The following is a 23,064-nucleotide window of genomic DNA, read 5'->3' on the forward strand; positions in this document are numbered from 1 at the left end:
GCAAAATAGGCAAAGGAAGAAAACAGTGGGGTAAATTGAGGCAAGATGGTGGGCAAAATGGGCAAGGGGAGAAAACAGTTGTGTAAATTCAAGGCAAGATGGTAGGCAAAATAAATAAACAGTGGGGAAAATTCAGGAAAAACTGTGTAAGTAAGTAAACAGGGTGGATTCAGGCAAGGTGGTGGGTGAACATGCCATAGGTGAAACTCCAGGTGGGTGAGACTTCCAGGCAGCAGACAAGACGGTGGGTTTAAAAACATTATGCAAGATGAGCACAGACAGGAAAGTTGGCAGGCGAGATGGTGGGCGAAACATGGAAGGAGCAGGCAGGCGAGACAAAGGCTGGGCAAGTGAGATGGTGGCTTCACGGGCAGCTGGCAGGTGAGCAGACATGCAAGGCGACACATTGGGGTGAGATTATTATTTTTTTTCTCCACACTTTCTCTGTGACATTCCCCACAGGTAGCGCCTCAAAGCCGAGCCCTCCTCCTCCTCGTCCTCCTCCTCCTCGTCCTCCTCCTGTGCGCCGCTGCCCTTGAGCTTTTCTATTAGCGCATGGAAAGCACCTCGCGGGCCCTGACAAGCGCGGCGGATCGACACTAAATCAGGAATCAGTGGCAGGCGCACATCTGAGCCAGCATGAAGGTCACGGGCCCTCCGCCGCGTGTCATCTCAATCGGGGCGGAGCGCCAGTCGACACGGACATGGCTGATGTGTGACTGCGTGCAGGCGGCCAGGGTGCGTGTGTGTGTGTGTGTGTGTGTGTGTGTGTGTGTGTGTGTGTGTGTGTGTGTGTGTGTGTGTGTGTGTGTGTGGCACTCATTATTCCTCGCCACCAGGTGGCCCTGTCTCTCACATTGTGGTAGGATCAGAGCTCGCCTACATTGTCTTCTCTAGAGCAGCTGTGGTCCGCAGCGTTACACAGTTGCAATGCACTTTTTCACCACCGGTGGCAGTAATGACAACATCAGCGGAAGGCTTCAAAAATTTTCTTAAGCGCAAAAATTATAACTGAAGTGGTGAAGCTGTGTTTTCATTAGCACTTTTATTTTATTGACAGTGGGGTGGATTCAGGCAAGATGGTGGGAAAATTGAGGAAAAGGGGGTAAACAGTGGGGCGGATTCAGGCAAGATGGTGGGCAAAATAGACAAAGGAAGTAAACAGTTGGGTAGATTCAGGCAAGATGGTGGGCAAAATAGACAAAGGAGATACACAGTGAGGTCGGTCAGGCAAAACTGTGGGCAACATAGGCAAAGGAAGTAAACTTGGGGTTGATTCAGGCAAGATGGTGGCAAAATAGACAAAGGAAATAAACAGTGTGGTAGATTCAGGCAAGATGGTGGGCAAAATAGACAAAGGAAACAAACAGTGTGGTAGATTCAGGCAAGATGGTGGGCAAAATAGGCAAAGGGGGTAAACAGTGGGGTGGATTCAGGCAAGATGATGGGCAAAATAGGCAAACGGGGGTAAACAGTGGGGTGGATTCAGGCAAGATGGTGGGCAAAATAGGCAACACAGTGGGGCGGATTCAGGCAAGATGGTGGGTAAAATAGGCAAAGGGGGTAAACAGTGGGGTGGATTCAGGCAAGATGGTGGCAAAATAGGCAAAGAGGGTAAACAGTGGGGTAGATTCAGGCAAGATGGTGGGCAAAATAGGCAAAGGGGGTAAACAGTGGGGTGGATTCAGGCAAGATGGTGGGCAAAATAGGCAAAGGGGGTAAACAGTGGGGTGGATTCAGGCAAGATGGTGGGCAAAATAGGCAAAGGGGGTAAACAGTGGGGTGGATTCAGGCAAGATGGTGGGCAAAATAAGCAAAGAGGGTAAACAGTGGGGTAGATTAAGGCAAGATGGTGGCAAAATAGGCAAAGGGGGTAAACAGTGGGGTGGAGTCAGGAAAGATGGTGGGCAAAATAGGCAAAGAGGGTAAACAGTGGGGTAGATTCAGGCAAGATGGTGGGCAAAATAGGCAAAGGGGGTAAACAGTGTGTGGATTCAGGAAAGATGGTGGGCAAAATAGGCAAAGAGGGTAAACAGAGGGGTGAATTCAGGCAAGATGGTGGGGAAATGAGGCAAAGGGGGTAAACAGTGGGGTGGATTCAGGCAAGATGGTGGGCAAAATAGCAAATAGGGTAAACAGTGGGGTGGATTCAGGCAAGATGGGTGGGAAAAATAGGCAAAGAGGGTAAACAGTGGGGTAGATTCAGGCAAGATGGTGGGCAAAATAGACAAAGGAAGTAAACAGTTGGGTAGATTCAGGCAAGATGGTGGGCAAAATAGACAAAGGAGATACACAGTGAGGTAAGTCTGGCAAAACTGTGGGCAACATAGGCAAAGGAAGTAAACTTGGGGTAGATTCAGGCAAGATGGTGGGCAAAATAGACAAAGGAAATAAACAGTGTGGTAGATTCAGGCAAGATGGTGGGCAAAATAGACAAAGGAAACAAACAGTGTGGTAGATTCAGGCAAGATGGTGGGCAAAATAGGCAAAGGGGGTAAACAGTGGGGTGGATTCAGGCAAGATGATGGCAAAATAGGCAAACGGGGGTAAACAGTGGGGTGGATTCAGGCAAGATGGTGGGCAAAATAGGCAACACAGTGGGGCGGATTCAGGCAAGATGGTGGGCAAAATAGGCAAAGGGGGTAAACAGTGGGGTGGATTCAGGCAAGATGGTGGTCAAAATAGGCAAAGAGGGTAAACAGTGGGGTAGATTCAGGCAAGATGGTGGGCAAAATAGGCAACACAGTGGGGCGGATTCAGGCAAGATGGTGGGCAAAATAGGCAAAGGGGGTAAACAGTGGGGTGGATTCAGGCAAGATGGTGGGCAAAATAGGCAAAGAGGGTAAACAGTGGGGTAGATTCAGGCAAGATGGTGGGCAAAATAGGCAACACAGTGGGGCGGATTCAGGCAAGATGGTGGGCAAAATAGGCAAAGGGGGGAAACAGTGGGGTGAATTCAGGCAAGATGGTGGGCAAAATAGGCAAAGAGGGTAAACAGTGGGGTAGATTCAGGCAAGATGGTGGGCAAAATAGGCAACACAGTGGGGCGGATTCAGGCAAGATGGTGGGCAAAATAGGCAAAGGGGGTAAACAGTGGGGTGGATTCAGGCAAGATGGTGGGCAAAATAGGCAAAGAGGGTAAACAGTGGGGTAGATTCAGGCAAGATGGTGGGCAAAACAGGCAAAGGGGGTAAACAGTGGGGTGGATTCAGGCAAGATGGTGGGCAAAATAGGCAAAGAGGGTAAACAGTGGGGTAGATTCAGGCAAGATGGTGGGCAAAATAGGCAAAGGGGGTAAACAGAGGGGTGAATTCAGGCAAGATGGTGGGGAAATGAGGCAAAGGGGGTAAACAGTGGGGTGGATTCAGGCAAGATGGTGGGCAAAATAGGCAAAGGGGGAAAACAGTGGGGTGGATTCAGGCAAGATGGTGGGCAAAATAGGCAAATAGGGTAAACAGTGGGGTGGATTCAGGCAAGATGGTGGGCAAAATAGGCAAAGAGGGTAAACAGTGGGGTAGATTCAGGCAAGATGGTGGGCAAAATAGACAAAGGAAGTAAACAGTTGGGTAGATTCAGGCAAGATGGTGGGCAAAATAGACAAAGGAGATACACAGTGAGGTAAGTCAGGCAAAACTGTGGGCAACATAGGCAAAGGAAGTAAACTTGGGGTAGATTCAGGCAAGATGGTGGGCAAAATAGACAAAGGAAATAAACAGTGTGGTAGATTCAGGCAAGATGGTGGGCAAAATAGACAAAGGAAACAAACAGTGTGGTAGATTCAGGCAAGATGGTGGGCAAAATAGGCAAAGGGGGTAAACAGTGGGGTGGATTCAGGCAAGATGATGGGCAAAATAGGCAAACGGGGGTAAACAGTGGGGTGGATTCAGGCAAGATGGTGGGCAAAATAGGCAACACAGTGGGGCGGATTCAGGCAAATGGTGGGCAAAATAGGCAAAGGGGGTAAACAGTGGGGTGGATTCAGGCAAGATGGTGGGCAAAATAGGCAAAGAGGGTAAACAGTGGGGTAGATTCAGGCAAGATGGTGGGCAAATTAGGCAAAGGGGGTAAACAGTGGGGTGGATTCAGGCAAGATGGTGGGCAAAATAGGCAAAGAGGGTAAACAGTGGGGTAGATTCAGGCAAGATGGTGGGCAAAATAGGCAAAGGGGGTAAACAGTGGGGTGGATTCAGGAAAGATGGTGGGCAAAATAGGCAAAGAGGGTAAACAGAGGGGTGAATTCAGGCAATATGGTGGGGAAATGAGGCAAAGGGGGTAAACAGTGGGGTGGATTCAGGCAAGATGGTGGGCAAAATAGGCAAAGGGGGTAAACAGTGGGGTGGATTCAGGCAAGATGGTGGGCAAAATAGGCAAAGAGGGTAAACAGTGGGGTGGATTCAGGCAAGATGGTGGGCAAAATTGGGGCGGTGTAGCTCGGTTGGTAGAGTGGCCGTGCCAGCAACTTGAGGGTTCCAGGTTCGATCCCCGCTTCCGCCATCCTAGTTACTGCCGTTGTGTCCTTGGGCAAGACACTTTACCCATCTGCTCCCAGTGCCACCCACACTGCTTTAAATGTAACTTAGATATTGGCTTTCACTATGTAAAAGTGCTTTGAGTCGCTAGAGAAAAGCGCTATATAAATATAATTCACTTCACTTCAAAATAGGCAAAGGGAGTAAACAGTGGGGTAGATTCAGGCAAGATGCTGGGGAAAATGAGGCCAAGGGGGTCAAAGGGCTTGTGCAGCCCTTTGAGACACTTGTGATTTAGGGCTATATAAATAAACATTGATTGATTGATTGATTGATTGATTGAAGGGGGTAAACAGAGGGGTGGATTCAGGCAAGATGGTGGGCAAAATATATGAAGGAAGTAAACAATGGGGTAGATTCAGGCAAAACGGTGGGCAAAATAGACAAAGGAGGTAAACAGTGAGGTAGAGTTAGGCAAAACTGTGGGCAAAATAGGCAAAGGAAGTAAACTTGGGGTAGATTCAGGCAAAATGGTGGGCAAAATAGACAAAGGAGGTAAACAGTGAAGTAGAGTCAGGCAAAACTGTGGGCAAAATAGGCAAAGGAAGTAAACTTGGGGTAGGTTCAGGCAAGATGGCGGGTAAAATAGACTAAGGAAGTAAACAGTGCAGTAGATTCAGGCAAGATGGTGGGCAAAAGAGTCAAAGGAAATAAACAGTGGTGTAGATTCAGGCAAGATGGTGGGCAAAATAGACAAAGGAAGTAAACTTGGGGTAGATTCAGGCAAGATGGTGGGCAAAATAGATGAAAGAAGTAAACAATGGGGTAGATTCAGGCAAGATGGTGGGCAAATTAGACAAAGGAAGTAAACTTGGGGTAGATTTAGGCAAGATGGTGGGCAAAATAGGACAATGAAATAAACAGTGGGGTAGATTCAGGCAAAATGATGGGCAAAATAGGCAAGTAAACAGTGAAGTAGATTCAGGCACGATGATGGGCAAAATAGGCAAGCAAACTGTGGGCAAAGTAGGCAAAGGAAGTAAACTTGGGGTAGATTCAGGCAAGATGGTGGGCAAAATAGACAAAGGAAGTAAACAGTGGGGTAGACTCAGGCAAGATGGTGGGCAAAATAGACAAAGGAAATAAACAATGGGGTAAATTCAGGCAAGATGGTGGGCAAAATAGACAAAGGAAATAAACAGTGGGGTAGTTTCAGGCAAGATGGTGGGCAAAATAGACAAAGGAAGTAAACAATGGGGTAGATTCAGGCAAGACGGTGGGCAAAATAGACAAATGAGGTAAACAGTGGGGTATATTCAGGCAAGATGGTGGGCAAAATAGACAAAGGAAGTAAACTTGGGGTAGATTCAGGCAAGATGGTGGGCAAAATAGACAAAGGAGGTAAACAGTGAGGTAGAGTCAGGCAAAACTGTGGGCAAAATAGGCAAAGGGAGTAAACTTGGGGTAGATTCAGGCAAGATGGTGGGCAAAATAGACAAATGAAGTACACAGTGGGGTAGATTCAAGCAAGATGGTGGGCAAAATAGACAAAGGAAATAAACACTGGGGTAGATTCAGGCAAGATGGTGGGCAAAATAGACAAAGGAAGTAAACAGTGGGGTAGACTCAGGCAAGATGGTGGGCAAAATAGACAAAGGAAATAAACAGTGGGGTAGATTCAGGCAAGATGGTGGGCAAAATAGACAAAGGAAATAAACAGTGGGGTAGTTTCAGGCAAGATGGTGGGCAAAATAGACAAAGGAAGTAAACAATTGGGTAGATTCAGGCAAGATGGTGGGCAAAATAGACAAATGAGGTAAACAGTGGGGTATATTCAGGCAAGATGGTGGGCAAAATAGACAAAGGAAGTAAACTTGGGGTAGATTCAGGCAAGATGGTGGGCAAAATAGACAAAGGAGGTAAACAGTGAGGTGGAGTCAGGCAAAACTGTGGGCAAAATAGGCAAAGGGAGTAAACTTGGGGTAGATTCAGGCAAGATGGTGGGCAAAATAGACAAATGAAGTACACAGTGGGGTAGATTCAGGCAAGATGGTGGGCAAAATAGACAAAGGAAATAAACACTGGGGTAGCTTCAGGCAAGATGGTGGGCAAAATAGACAAGGGAGGTAAACAGTGAGGTAGAGTCAGGCAAAACCTTGGGAAAAGTAGGCAAAGGAAGTAAAGTTGGGGTAGATTCAGGCAAGATGGTGGGCAAAATAGACGAAGGAAGTAAACAATGGGGTAGATTCAGGCAAGATGGTGGGTAAAATGGATGAAGGAAGTAAACAATGGGGTAGATTCAGGCAAGATGGTGGGCAAAATAGACAAATGAAGTACACAGTGGGGTAGATTCAGGCAAGATGGTGGGCAAAATAGGCAAGTAAACAGTGTTTATAAGCAGCCCGGAGGTTGGGTCTTGGTCGCAGTTGGGTGTTCCAACAGGACAATGACCCCAAACACACGTCAAAAGTGGTAAAGGAATGGCTAAATCAGGCTAGAATGAAGGTTTTAGAATGGCCTTTCCAAAGTCCTGACTTAAACGTGTGGACAATGCTGAAGAAACAAGTCCATGTCAGAAAAGCAACACATTTAGCTGAACTGCACCAATTTTGTCAAGAGGAGTGGTCAAAAATTCAAGCAGAAGCTTGTGGATGGCTACCAAAAGCGCCTTATTGCAGTGAAACTTGCCAAGGGACATGTACATGTACAACACCTCCCACCCACTACACTCGGACCTTGCAGAGAGAATGAGCACGTTCAGTGGAAGGCTCAGACTCCCAAAATGCAGCACGGAACGACACAGGAGGTCCTTCATACCGACAGCCATCAGACTGTATAATGCATATGTTCCTTGACTGCACTTAAATGTAGAGTATATGTAGAATATATTTATATTATTTATATATTATATATATAATATATTATATGACCCCGAAAGGAATAAGCGGTAGAAAATGGATGGGTGGATATTATATTATTTATTATTATTACTGTCTATTGTGAGCGAACTGTGGTGCTGAATTTCCCCCAGGGATCAATAAAGTACTTTCTATTCTATTCTATTCTATTCTAAGCAAATAATAACATTGCTGTATGTATACTTTTGACCCAGCACATTTGCTCACATTTTCAGTAGACCCATAATAAATTCATAAAAGAAGCAAACTTCATGAATTTTTTTTGTGACCAACAAGTATGTGCTCCAATCACTCTATCACAAAAAAATAAGAGTTGTAGAAGTCATTGGAAACTCAACACAGCCATGACATTATGTTCTTTATAAGTGTATGTACACTTTTGACCACGACTGTATATATATGTATATATATAAATATTATATTACAATATGATATATATATATATATATATATATATATATATATATATATATATATATATATATATGTATATATATATATATATATATATATATATATATATATATATATAAATATATATATATATATATATATATATATATATATATATATATATATATATATATATATCATATTGTAATATAATTTTTAATATTTGTTTAGGCTCCAGCACCCCCCCGCGACCCCGGAAGGGACAAGCGGTAGAAAATGGATGGATGGATGGATGGATGGATTTATATATATATATATATATATATATATATATATATATATATATATATATATATATATATATATATATATATATATATATATATATATATATACAGCACCCCCCCCCCCCCGCAACCCCGAAAGGGACAAGCGGTAGAAAATGGATGGATGGATGGATGGATTTATATATATATATATATATATATATATATATATATATATATATATATATATATATATATATATATATATATATATATATATATATATATATATATATATATATATATATATATATATATATATATATATAATATTATATTATATTATTAGGGACTGAATTGACCAAAAATGTATACTTAGAGGGACAAGCGGTAGGGAATGGATGGATGGATGGAAATGTGTTCATGAAAACACATTTCATATCAGAGCCATTGTAATATTGACCTACACTACCATCTAGTGGACAATAGTGAAATGACACCCTAAAAGTGTTTGCGGTGGAGCGCTATTTAAAGTATATAAAATATCCCTCCATCTCACCTTTGAACATGTTTACGCTGATATAAGAGTTACTAGTACATAATATATGGTCAAAGGTGACACTGGGTTTTGTTAAAAAAAAGAAAAAAAGCTCGCTAATTTCGTAGTAATGTAATTGTCCATCAAAGGCTTCCGTAGTAGAGTCATATGAATGCTGTTTTTGTCGCAGCTGCGTCTCACTTCTCTTTTTTTTTATAAAGCATGTCGCTCACTTTGCGTCGTTCTAACCAATAATTAATATTGTCAAAGCCACAAGTTTGACAGCCAATAACTGCATAAATCATACTCCCATGACCGGTAAGCTATATTGTTCGTAAGCTAGCATGAGCTGCTCTGTTTCGCTAACGTTCTGTTAAAAAACACATTTTTAATGTCAGGATTGGCCATTTATCTTCAAATGTGGTGACATTGTCTTCTCTCCGCACGTTCAGCCAGCTGCCAATATCTGTTTCAAAGAGACGGACGGCATGCTTCGGTGGATTTTTGGTGGTCGCGATGCTCAAAGCTCCGTGGAGGTGAGATGTTACGCGAACGCAACACGCACCCACTCGTGGCAATGCTTATTCAAACATTCAGAACGTCACAACACTAATGTTTGAATAAACCTCTCCAGATAACGTACTGTACCTGAACGTCACACCACATCAACAACACTATTGTTTTATTTAATTTATTCCTGATACCGTACTGTACCTGAACGTCACACCACATCAACAACACTATTGTTTTATTTAATTTCTTCCTGATACCGTACTGTACATGAACGTCACACCAAGGCAACAACACTCATGTTTTAGGCCTTTTATTTCCGATAACGTGCTGTACCTGAACATCACACCACGGCAACATCGCCAATGTTTTTCATACATATTCCAGAAAATGTACTGTACCTGAACGTCACACCACAGTAACAATACTATTGTTTTAGTTAATTTCTTCCAGATACCGTACTGTACCTGAACGTCACACCACGCCAACAACACCAATGTTGTACTAAATCTATTCCAGAAAATATACTGTACCTGAACGTCACACCACAGTAGCAACACTATTGTTTTGATAAATTTCTTCCCGATACCGTACTGTACCTGAACGTCACACCACAGCAACAACACAAATGTTTTAGGTATTTTTTTCCCGATTATGTACTGTACATGAACGTCACACCAAGGTAACAACACTAATGTTTTAGGTCATTTATTCTTGATAACGTACTACACCTAAACGTCACACCACAGCAACAACACTATTATTTTACAATCTGTACATGAACGTCACACCAAGGTAACAACAGTAATGTTGTAGGTCATTTTTCCCGATACCGTACTGCACCTGAACGCCACACCACAGCAACAACACTATTATTTTAAATAAATGTTTCTGATTATGTACTGTACATGAACGTCACACCAAGGCAACAACACTAATGTTTTAGGCCATTTATTCCCGATAACGAGCTGTACCTGAACATCACACTGCGGTAACAGCACCATTTTTCATACATATTTCTGAATATGTGCTGTACCTGAACGTCACACCATGGCAACAACACCAATGTTCAAGTGAATCTATTCCAGAAAACGTTCTCTACCTGAATGTCACACCACAGTAGCAACATAATTGTTTTAATTAATTTCTTCCCAATACCGTACTGTACCTGAACGTCACACCACATCAACAACACTAATATTTTCTGATTATGTACTATACACGAGATTCACACCACGTCAACAACACCAACGTTTTAGTAAACCTCTCCACATAACGTACTGTACCTGAATGTCACACCACAGCAGCAACACTAACGTTTTAGGTCATTTATTCCCGATAAGGTACTGCACCTGAATGCCACACCACAGCAACGACACTATTATTTTAAATAAATGTTTCTGATTATGTACTGTACATGAACATCACACCAAAGCAACAACACCAATGTTTAAGGCATTTTATTTCCAATAACGGGCTGTACCTGAACATCACACCACGGCAACAGCGCCAATGTTTTTCATACATATTTCTGAATATGTGCTGTACCTGAACGTCACACTACGGCAACAACACCAATGTTGTACTAAATCTATTCCAGAAAATGTACTGTACCTGAACGTCACACCACAGTAACAACACTACTATTTGTAATACATTTCTTCCAGATACCGTACTGTACCTGAACGCCAAACCACAGCAACAACACTATTATTTTAAATAAATGTTTCTGATTATGTACTGTCCGTGAAAGTCACACCAAGGCAAAAACACCAATGTTTAAGGCCATTTATTTCCAATAACGTGCTGTACCTGAACATCACACCACGGCAACAGCACCAATGTTTTTCATACATATTTCTGAATATGTGCTGTACCTGAATGTCACACCACGGCAACGACACCAATGTTGTACTAAATCTGTTCCAGAAAATGTACTGTACCTGAACGTCACACCACGGTAACAACACTCTTGTTTTAATTCATTTATTCCTGATACCGTACTGTACCTGAACGTCACACCACAGCAACAACACTATTGTTTTAATGAATTTCTTCCCGATACCGTACTGTACCTGAACGTCACACCACATCAACAACACTAATGTTTTCTGATTACTGTACACGAGATTCAAACCACGTCAACAACACCAACGTTTTAGTAAACCTCTCCAGATAAATAAATGTTTCTGATTATGTACTGTACATGAACGTCACACCAAGGCAACAACACTAACGTTTTAAGGCATTTATTCCCGCTAATGTACTGTACCTGAACGTCACACCACGACAACATCACTAATGTTTTAGTAATTTTCTTTCAGAAAACATACTGTGCCTGAACGTGACACCGCAGCAACGACACTAATGTTTTAGTCAATTTATTCCGGATAACGTAGTGGACCTGAATGTCACATCACAGCAAAAACACCAATGTTGTAGTTAAATATTCTCAAAAACGTACTGTACCTGAATGTCAAACCACAGCAACAGCACCGATGGTTTAGTTAGTTTGTTCCTGATAGCGTACTGTACCTGAATGTCATGCCAGTGCAACAGCCCCAAATTTTAAGTTAGTTTATTCTCAATAACGTACTGTGCCTGAACGCCACACCAAAGCAACAACACTGTTTTAGGTAATTTTTTTCCCGAGTAAGTATTGTACCCGAACGTCACAAAGCGGCAAAAACACAAATGTTTTACTTAAATATTTCTCTAATGTACTGTACCTGAACGTCACACCCCAGCAACAACACTGTTGTTTTAGTCAATTTACTCCCGAGAACGTACTGTACCTGCATGCCACACCACAGCAACAACACTAATGTTTTAGTTAATTTTTTTCCAGAGAACGTATTGTTCCTGAACGTCACACCACAGCATTGACACTATTGTTTTAGTCAATTTACTCCCGAGAGTGTACTGTACGTGAACGCCACACCACAGCAACAACATTAATGTTTTAGGTAATTTTTTTCCCAGGAACGTATTGTACCCGAACGTAACACAGCGGCAAAAACACCAATGTTTTAGTTAAATGATGTACTGTACCTGAACACAATTGTTTTAGTCAATTCACTCCCGAGAACGTACTGTACCTGAATGCCACACCACTGCAACAACACTAATGTTTTAGGGTAATTTTTTCCCAGGAACGTATTGTACCTAAACGCTACACCTCCGCAACAACACTAATGTTTTAGGTCATTATTTCCCAAGAAAGTACTGTACCTGAACGCCACACCACCACAACAACACTAATTTTTTAGGTCACTTTTTCCCAGGAACATATTGTACCTGAACGCCACACCACCGCAACAACACTAATGTTTTAGGTCATTTTTTTCCAAGAATGTACTGTACCGGAACGCCACACCACCACAACAACACTCATTTTTAGGTCACTTTTTCCCAGGAACATATTGTACCTGAACGCCACACCACCGCAGAAACACTGTTTTAGGCCATTTTTTCCCCAGGAACATATTGTACCTGAACGCCACACCACCGCAACAACACTAATGTTTTAGGTCATTTTTTCCCAGGAACATATTGTACCTGAACGCCACACCACCGCAGAAACACTGTTTTAGGCCATTTTTTCCCCAGGAACATATTGTACCTGAACGCCACACCACCGCAACAACACTAATGTTTTAGGTCATTTTTTCCCAAGAACGTACTGTACCTGAACGCCACACCACCACAACAGCACAAATTTTTTAGGTCACTTTTTCCCAGGAACATATTGTACCTGAATGCCACACCACCGCAACAATACTAATGTTTTAGGTCATTTTTTCCCCGGGAACATATTGTACCTGAACGCCACACCACCACAACAACACTAATATTTTAGGTCACTTTTTCCCAGGAACGTATTGTACCAGAACGCCACACCACAGCAACAACTCTAATGTTTTAGGTCATTTTTCCCCAGGAACATATTGTACCTGAACGCCACCCACCTCAACAACACTAATGTTTTAGGTAATTTTTTTCCCAAGAACGTACTGTACCTGAACTCCACACCACCACAACAACACTAATTTTTAGGTCACTTTTTACCAGGAACATACTGTACCTGAACGCCACACCACCGCAACAACACTAATGTTTAAGGTCGTTTTTTCCCAGGACCGTATTGTACCTGAACGTCACTTCAATGGGATACATGAGTATTTTAGTCTAAGTTTTCAAGATTACTCAGTGTACTTGAACGTCACAACAGTACAAGTGTTTAGGTCTTTGTCGAGAGTACCCACTGTACCTGAACGCCACATCAGTGAAACTAATGCTATATTTACAGTATGCCGATTATTTAAAAGTAAATAAATTAGAAAAAATAGTAAAAATGTGTCAAATTTGACGACTGACATGCGTATCGTATTAGGGGGTGTCTGATTGTGTTAAGCGGGCAAACCTTGACGTTTCTAAAATGTGTTTTAGAGAAGTCGGCTCTACTTTTTTGTCCTCTTCCTTTCCGTCTTACATCGGCAGAAAAGCGGCGCGCTGTGCATCGGCGAGGAACAGCCCAAAAACTGCTTCACTGAGCTGCAAGTGCTGAGAGGACATTTTGACATCGTTCGATTTCTGGTGCAGATTGATGACTTCAGGTAAGCGCCCCCCCAAACACCCCACCCCCCCACCCTCCTCCCCCCTCCTGCTGATTGACAGGAGAGTCTCGACCCCGCGGGGAAGTCGCAGAGCATGACAGGAGCGCCATCATCACCCCCGACTGTACAGTAGCGCCTCACACACACACACACACACACACACACACACACACACACACACACACACACACACACACACACACACACACACCTGCTCTCCTCGCCATGGTCCAATAAGTCTGTATAAGTGGGCAGATTGGGATTTATAACACAACAAAGTGTGTGTGTGGGACTTCACGCCCGGCGTCCTCCAGTAATAACTCCGTCCTCAATGTCCTGGCCTCACACACACACACACACACATACACACACACACACACACACACACACACACATGCACGCACACACGCACACCCAAGTCCGCAGTCGGGGGGCAAAGGCCAGAAAATTCCCTCCAGATTGCTTTCCAAGTCTGAAAACGTGTCACCTCGGCTTTTCTGATCTCTTTTTATCCGCCTCATCCTGTGCGTGTGGACAGGAGAAGGGGGGGCCCTGGCGGGGGGGCAAGCGCAGGGTCAAAGGGTACATATATTCTTTTAAGACCTCTCGGTGGCAGACGGGAAATGGACTCCAGGCACTTCCCGCCGAGGTGTTTAATGATGTGTGTTTATTCCCCCCCCAGATGTGCGTCCGCAGGCGACGATGGCCTGGTGCTGGTCTGGAACGTTGAGGTAATGTCGCCGCACTGCAGGGGGTCTCTTACTTCTCTGACCCGATTCTTCGGTTTGCTAAACCCTACTTTGGTGTGCCTGTAGCTTTAATGCTAATGAGTTGTTTGGCCACGCCCAATTATTGCTATTGTGTACTTTTTCTGCATATACACTGTAGCTTCTACATTATTTGTTGTCAAGCCCTCCTTAGGGGCCTACTTTTTTTCACGCCCCACCTAAATTGAATAAATATAATAATATAATAATAATTATAATTGTGATAGAGTCTGGATGCAGAATGCTGATCTAGGACAAGGACTCCGGTCAGAGAGTAGGACACAGAGAGGCTTTCAGGCACTCTTTAATGGTGAAGTTGGACAAGTTGTGTGTGTGTATGCTATGTGTCACACCACAGCAACAACACTAATATTTTAGGTCATTTTTTTCCCAGGAACGTATTTTACATGAACGCCACGCCACCGCAACAACACTAATGTTATAGGTAATTTTTCCCCAGGAACATATTGTACCTGAACGCCACAACAACACTAATGTTTTAGGTCATATTTTCCCGAGAACGTACTGTACCTGAATGCCACACCACCACAACAACACTAATTTTTTTAGGTCACTTTTTCCCAAGAACATATTGTACCTGAACGCCACACCACCGCAACAACACTAATGTTTTAGGTAATTTTCCCAGGAACATATTGTACCTGAACGCCACACCACAGCAACAACACTGTTTTAGGTCATTTTTTCCCCAGGAACGTATTGTACCTGAACGCCACACCACAGCAACAACACTAATGTTTCAGGGTGATTTTTTCCCAGGAACGTACTGTACCTGAACGCCACACCACCACAACAACACTAAAATTTTAGAGTCATTTTTTCCCAGGAACGTATTGTACATGAATGCCACACCACCGCAACAACACTAATGTTATAGGTAATTTTTTCCCAGGAACATATTGTAACTGAATGCCACACCGCCACAACAACACTAATTTTTTAGGTCACTTTTTCCCAGGAATATATTGTACCTGAACGCCACACCACCGCAACAACACTTATGTTTTAGGCCATATTTTCCCGAGGACGTACTGTACCTGAATGCCACACCACCACAACAACACTAATTTTTTTAGGTCACTTTTTCCCAAGAACATATTGTACCTGAACGCCACACCACCGCAACAACACTAATGTTTTAGGTAATTTTCCCAGGAACATATTGTACCTGAACGCCTCACCACCACAACAACACTAATTTTTTTAGGTCACTTTTTCCCAGGAACATATTGTACCTGAACGCCACACCACCGCAACAACACTAAGGTTTTAGGTCATTTTTCCCAGGAACATATTGTACCTGAACGCCACACCACCGCAACAACACTAATGTTTTAGGTCATTTTTCCCAGGAACATATTGTACCTGAACGCCACACCACCACAACAACACTAATGTTTTAGGTCATTTGTTCCCGAGAACGTACTGTACCTGAACGCCACACCACCACAACAACACTAATATTTTAGGTCACTTTTTCCCAGGACCATATTGTACCTGAACGCCATACCACCACAACAACACACATTTTTTTAGGTCACTTTTTCCCAGGAACATATTGTACCTGAATGCCACACCACCGCAACAACACTAATGTTTTAGGTCATTTGTTCCCGAGAACGTACTGTACCTGAACGCCACACCACCACAACAACACTAATATTTTAGGTCACTTTTTCCCAGGACCATATTGTACCTGAACGCCATACCACCACAACAACACTATTTTTTTTAGGTCACTTTTTCCCAGGAACATATTGTACCTGAATGCCACACCACCGCAACAACACTAATGTTTTAGGTCATTTTTCCCAGGAACATATTGTACCTGAACGCCACACCACCGCAACAACACTAATGTTTTAGGTCATTTTTCCCAGGAACATATTGTACCTGAACGCCACACCACCGCAACAACACTAATGTTTTAGGTCCTTTTTCCCAGGGACATATTGTACTTGAACGCCACACCACCGCAACAATACTAATGTTTTAGGTCATTTGTTCCCGAGAACGTACTGTACCTGAACGCCACACCACCACCACAACAACACTAATATTTTAGGTCACTTTTTCCCAGGACCATATTGTACCCAACGTCACTTCAATGGGATACATGAGTATTTTAGTCGAAGTATTCAAGATTACTCAAAGTCGGGTGTGTGTGTGTGTGCGTGTGTGTGTGTGTGTGTGGTAAGGGTAACACATACAAAGAATGATTAGGATACATTTAGGCAATATAATATGCAATAATAAGTATAATGTTATATATAATATAATATACTCTACAATGTGTTATAAAACAAATATACATGGACTATTAAAACAGTCCATTAGAAATGAATGGAGAATAACAAGCACTGTTGATTTAGACAGTGCTTTAAACTTGGTCTATGTCGCCCTCTGGTGGTAGGTTAGGGTAACTACAGTGTAACAGGAAGTATGTCACCATTAAAAAGGGCGAAAGAATTATATCGCCATGCAGAATTTAGAAACATTGTTGCAAACAAACACTCAGTTCAGGCTACATCTGACACATTATAGGCATTGTAGCATTAATAACGGTGCTATATTCGCCCTATACTTACATTTTAGTCAGGAACACACACAATGTTTACACCATCACCCAAGAGCCCATAATAAAATATACATATACATATTAGAGCTGTGAATCTTTGGGCATCGCACGATTCGTTTCGATTCTTGAGGGTAACGATTCGATTCAGGATCTATTTTTGATTCAAAATCAGTACTTTTTTAATAACATTGAGTGCCAGTTCTATGATTAACTACATTCCTCCATTAAATATACATATTAGGGCTGTAAATTTTTTTGGGCATTGCACGATTCGATTCGATTTTTTGGGGTAACGATTCCATTCAAAATGAATACTCTTTTAATACTATTGGACAAGCGGTAGAAAATGGATGGATGGATGGATGGATGGGTGCCAGTTCTATGATTAACTACATTCCTCCATAAAATATACATATACATATTACAAGTGTGAATCTTTGGGCATCGCACGATTCAATTCGATTCTTGAGGGCAACGATTTGATTCAGAATCAGTACTTTTTTTTAATAACATTGAGTGCCAGTTCTATGATTAACTACATTCCTCCATTAAATTTACATATTAGGGCTGTGAATCTTTGGGCATCGCACGATTCGATTCGATTTTTGGGGGTAACGATTCGATTCAAAATGAATACTCTTTTAATACTATTGGGTGCCGGTTCTATGATGAACTACATCCATCCATGAAATAGATAAACAGCTCTGATAAATGTCTACGTTACTTCAAAGAAAACTGGTTTTGTTTGATCAAATTTTACCCAAACATTTAAAAAAGTGGCAGGACAGTACAGATTTTGGGGAAATAAATTAAAAAAATAATAATTTAAAAACAAACAAAAAAATGTTTAGATTTTTTTTTACCTATTAAGAATCGGTACAAATAAGAATCGCAAATAATTCGAGAATGGATTTTTTTTCAATATTTGAATAATAATACTAATAATATATATATATATATATATATATATATATATATATATATATATATATATATATATATATATATATATATTATATATATATATATATATATATATATATATATATATATATATATATATATATATATATATATATATATATATATATATATATATATATATATATATATATATATATATATATATATATATATATATATATATATATATATATATATATATATATATATATATATATATATATATATATATATATATATATATATATATATATATATATATATATATATATATATATATATATATATATATATATATATATATATATTATATATATATATATATATATATATATATATATATATATATATATATATATATATATATATATATATATATATATATATATATATATATATATATATATATATATATATATATATATATATATATATGTATGTATGTATGTATGTATGTATGTATGTATATTAAAATATTGTACACAGCATCTTTAGGGGTGTCAAAAAAAGAAATTTTTGAATATATATATATATATATATATTTATATAATATATATATATATATATATATATATATAAATACAATATACTATAACAAAATATAATAATTTGTATATAATAATGATATATAATATATGATTTTTATTATTCACATTTATTAATTTATTTTTGATAAACCACTCTGACTTGCTGGCACCTAGACCAAAAGCAGTGAAGTTGTCACGTTGTGTAAATGGTAAATAAAAACAAAATAAAATGATTTGCTAATCCTTTTCAACTTATATTCAATTGAATAGACTGCAAAGACAAGATATTTCATGTTCACACTGGAAAACGTTATTTTTTTTTGGGCAAATAATCATGAACTTAGAGTTTAATGGCAGCAACACATTGCCAAAAAGTTGTCACAGGGGCATGTTCACCACTGTGTTACATGGCCTTTCCTTTTAACAACACTCAGTAAACATTTGGGAACTGAGGAGGCACATTTTTGAAGCTTTTCAGGTGGAATTGTTTCCCATTCTTGCTTGATGTACAGCTTAAGTTGTTCAACAGTCCGGGGGTCTCCATTGTGCTATTTTAGGCTTCATAATGCGCCTCACATTTTCAATGGGAGACAGGTCTGTACTACAGGCAGGCCAGTCTAGTACCCGCACTCTTTTACTATGAAGCCACGCTGTTGTAACACGTGGCTTGGCATTGTCTTGCTGAAATAAGCAGGGGCGTCCATGGTAACGTTGCTTGGAAGGCAACATGTGTTGCTCCAAAACCTGTATGTACCTTTCAGCATTAATGGTGCCTTCACAGATGTGTAAGTTACCCATGTCTTGGGCACTAATACACCCCCATACCATCACACATGCTGGCTTTTGCACTTTGCGCCTAGAACAATCCGGATGGTTCTTTTCCTCTTTGGTCCGCAGGACACGACGTCCACATTTTCCAAAAACAATTTGAAATGTGGACTCGTCAGACCACAGAACACTTTTCCACTTTGTATCAGTCCATCTTAGAGGAGCTCGGGCCCAGCGAAGCCGGCGGCGTTTCTGGGTGTTGTTGATAAATGGCCTTGGCTTTGCATAGTAGAGTTTTAACTTGCACTTACAGATGGATTAGCAAATCATTGTATTCTGTTTTTATTTACCATTTACACAACGTGACAACTTCACTGCTGTTATACAAAGTATTATCAAAACGTCCAGATTTCCCTGACGTTAGTTTATTGTGCTGCTGGTGTCAGACGGGCGAGAGGCTCCAGGAGCTGAGAGGTCACTCCCAGCAGATCACCGCCATCGCCGTCTTCCGCCGCAGAGACGAGCTGACGGCGCACACCTGCCTCATCACCGCCTCCTCCGACCGCAGTGTCAGCGTATCCTCACAGGGGGGCGCCAAAGAGCCATTTTTTTCTCTCTCTCTCTGCCTTGTCCTTAACCGCCGCCCTCAGTTGTGGGACCCGGACACGGGGAACCGAGTCCAGACCGTTCTGGACCTGCAGTCTTCTGTCAAGGTAGTGGGGTGTTGTTGATTTTGTGGTGAGGCGTGATTGTTGGCGGACAGGAAGTGATGCCTGGTTAGTGTTTGCTGGTGTTGGAGCGCCTCGGCGTGTGGCTGTCTGGCGGCGAGGAGCTGTGTGGGTGGAGCCAAGACTTCCGGCTGCAGTGTCACGTGGACAAGCAGAGCGACACAGGTGAGCGCCATCTTCAGCTGACACTAATGTTTCCTTTTTTATTGTGTGAATGTTCCAAACATTCACATGCTTTTCTGTTTATTATTATTCTTCTTCTCCACATTTTGACACGCTCTACCTTCCACATTTTTCACCCGATTCAAAGCGTTCCAACTTCAAAGTGTTCAGCCTATTCGAGAATCGCAGGCTTTCCCTTGACAAATTCCAAAAAATTCCCAGATTTCCCAAAATTCCAGGTTTTCCGGGACATTTTTTCCCATTCAAAATCAATTGGCCATTTTTCAAACTTCCACCATTTCCACATTTTTCACCCGATTCAAACTGTTCCAACTTCAAAGTGTTCAGCCTATTCGGGAATCGCGGGCGTTCCCTTGACAAATTCCAAAAAAATTCCCAGATTTCCCTAAATTCCAGGTTTTCCGGGACATTTTTTCCCATTCCACCATTTCCACATTTTTAAACCAATTCAAACCATTCCACCTTCAACACATTCCACCATCCTGGAATTTTAAACTACTCATTTTCCAAGTTCAAACAAATTCCAGGATTTTCCAGAATTCCTGGTGGAAAAAATTCCCAGTTTTCCCCGAATTCCAAGGTTTTCCGGGACATTTTTTTCCCATTCAAAATAAATTGGCCATTTTTCAAACTTCCACCATTTCCACATATTTTTAAACCAATTCAAACCATTCCACCTTCAACACATTGCTTTCTCATCCTGGAAATTAAAACGGCTATTTTTCCAAGTTCAAAACAATTCCAGGATTTTCCAGAATTCCTGGTTTTCCAAAGCCCTATTTCCACCCTTTTTTTGGGTGACTACTCCTCCCACATTTTTCAACCGTTCCACCGTCAAAACATTCCTATTAATCAGGACAAAAAAAAAACCGAAGTTATTTTTTGAACTGGAAAAAATTCCCAATTTTCCCGAAATTCCAGGATTTATTTTTTCACTTTCCCCATTCAAAATGAATTGGACATTTTTCAAACTTCCACAATTTCTACATTTTTTAAACCAATTCAAACCATTCCACCTTCAACACATTCCACCATCCTGGAATTTTAAACTACTAATTTTCCAAGTTCAAAAAAATTCCAGGATTTTTCAGAATTCCTGGTGGAAAAAATTCCCAGTTTTCTCGAAATTCCAGGAATTAAACCAATTCAAACCATTCCACTTTCAACACATTCCACCATCCTGGAAAGTCAAACTATGATTTTTCCAAGTTCAAAAAAATTCCAGGATTTTCCAGAATTCCTGGTTTTCCAAAGCCCTATTTCCAACCTTTTTTCCTGGTGACTACTACTCCCACATTTTTCAACCCACTTCAACCGTTCCACCATCAAAACATTCCTCTTAATCAGGACAAAAAACAAATTTGTTTTTTTTAACTGGAAAAATTCCCGGTTTTTCCGGAATTCCAGGAATTCCTTTACCATTTCTCAATTAAAAATGTTACTACTTCAACATTTCTCAACCGATTTGAAAAATTCCAACACCAACCATTTCAACTCATTCAGACCATTCAAGTTTGTTTTTTTTTGTTTTTTACCATTTTCAAAAAAAATTCAGTTTTTCCCGGAATTCCCAATTTTTTGGGGAAATTCCTATTGAAATCAATGAGACATTCTATAAAGTTCCACAACTCCCACATTTTTCATCTGATTCAAACTGTTCCAACTTCAAAATATTCAGCCTGTTTGGGAATTGTGTGTTCTACTTCAACAATTCCCAAAAAATTCCTGGATTTCCCATAATTCCTAGTTTTTTTAATTTTCCCCATTCAAAATGAATTGTAAATTTTTCAAACTTCCACAATTCCCACATTCTTCAACCCATTCGAACAATTCCACCTTCAAAACATTCAACTCATCCTGCACATTTAAACTACCATTTTTCCACATTTAACAAATTTCCAGGAATTCCTGTTTTTTGTAACCTTATTTTACCTTTTTTAAGTTAGACTACTCAGTTCACATTTTTCAACCCACTTCAACCGTTCCACCGTCCAAACATTCCTCTTAATCAGGACAAAAAAACGAAGTTGTTTTTTGAACTGGAAAAAATTCTCAATTTTCCTGAAATTCCAGGAATTTTTTTTTCCACTTTCCCCATTCAAAATGAATTGGCCATTTTTCAAACTTCCACCATTTCCCACATTTTTTAAACCAATTAAAACCATTCCACCTTCAACATATTCCACCATCCTGGAATTTTAAACTACTAATTTTCCAAGTTAAAAAAAATTCCAGGATTTTCCAGAATTCCTGGTTTTCCAAAGCCCTATTTCCACCCTTTTTTTCTGGTGACTACTCCTCCCACATTTTTCAACCCACTTCAACCGTTCCACCGTCAAAACATTCCTCTTAATCAGGACAAAAAATATGAAGTTGTTTTTTGAACTGTAAAAAATTCCCAGTTTTCCAGAAATTCCAGGAATTTTTTTTTCACTTTCCCCATTCAAAATGAATTGGCCATTTTTCAAACTTCCACCATTTCCACATTTTTCAACCGATTCAAACCATTCTACCTTCAACACATTCCAATCATTCTGGAATTTCAAACTACCATTTTTCCACATTCACCAAATTTCCAGGAATTCCCGTTTTTTTGTAACCTTATTTTACCTTTTTTAAGTTAGACTACTCCTTTCACATTTTTCAACCCATTTCAACCGTTTAAACATTCCTCTTAATCAAGACAAAAACTAAGTTGTTTTTGAACTGGAAAACATTTCCAGTTTTCCTGAAATTCCAGGAATTCCCTAATACCATCTCTCAATTAAAAATGTTACTACTTCAACATTTCTCGGCCGATTTGGGAAAATTCCAACACC

General features: G+C 40.6%; 1 protein-coding gene across 1 annotated transcript in view; it reads left to right on the forward strand.

Annotated features, from left to right (window-relative positions):
• Window positions 1–8,738: 8,738 nt before the first annotated feature.
• wdr41 (WD repeat domain 41) overlaps window positions 8,739–23,064 on the forward strand; it is a 37,137-nt gene continuing 22,811 nt past the window's right edge. The window contains exons 1-7 of the mRNA XM_062057423.1: window positions 8,739–8,902; window positions 9,037–9,120; window positions 13,595–13,710; window positions 14,393–14,441; window positions 19,781–19,909; window positions 19,985–20,047; window positions 20,116–20,227. Coding sequence (XP_061913407.1) covers window positions 9,073–9,120; window positions 13,595–13,710; window positions 14,393–14,441; window positions 19,781–19,909; window positions 19,985–20,047; window positions 20,116–20,227 — 517 coding nt within the window. The 5' untranslated portion in view covers window positions 8,739–8,902; window positions 9,037–9,072. The remainder of the gene's footprint in view (window positions 8,903–9,036; window positions 9,121–13,594; window positions 13,711–14,392; window positions 14,442–19,780; window positions 19,910–19,984; window positions 20,048–20,115; window positions 20,228–23,064) is intronic.

The sequence above is a fragment of the Entelurus aequoreus genome, linkage group LG08 (assembly GCF_033978785.1).
Source record: "Entelurus aequoreus isolate RoL-2023_Sb linkage group LG08, RoL_Eaeq_v1.1, whole genome shotgun sequence".
Classification (NCBI taxonomy): Eukaryota; Metazoa; Chordata; class Actinopteri; order Syngnathiformes; family Syngnathidae; genus Entelurus; species Entelurus aequoreus.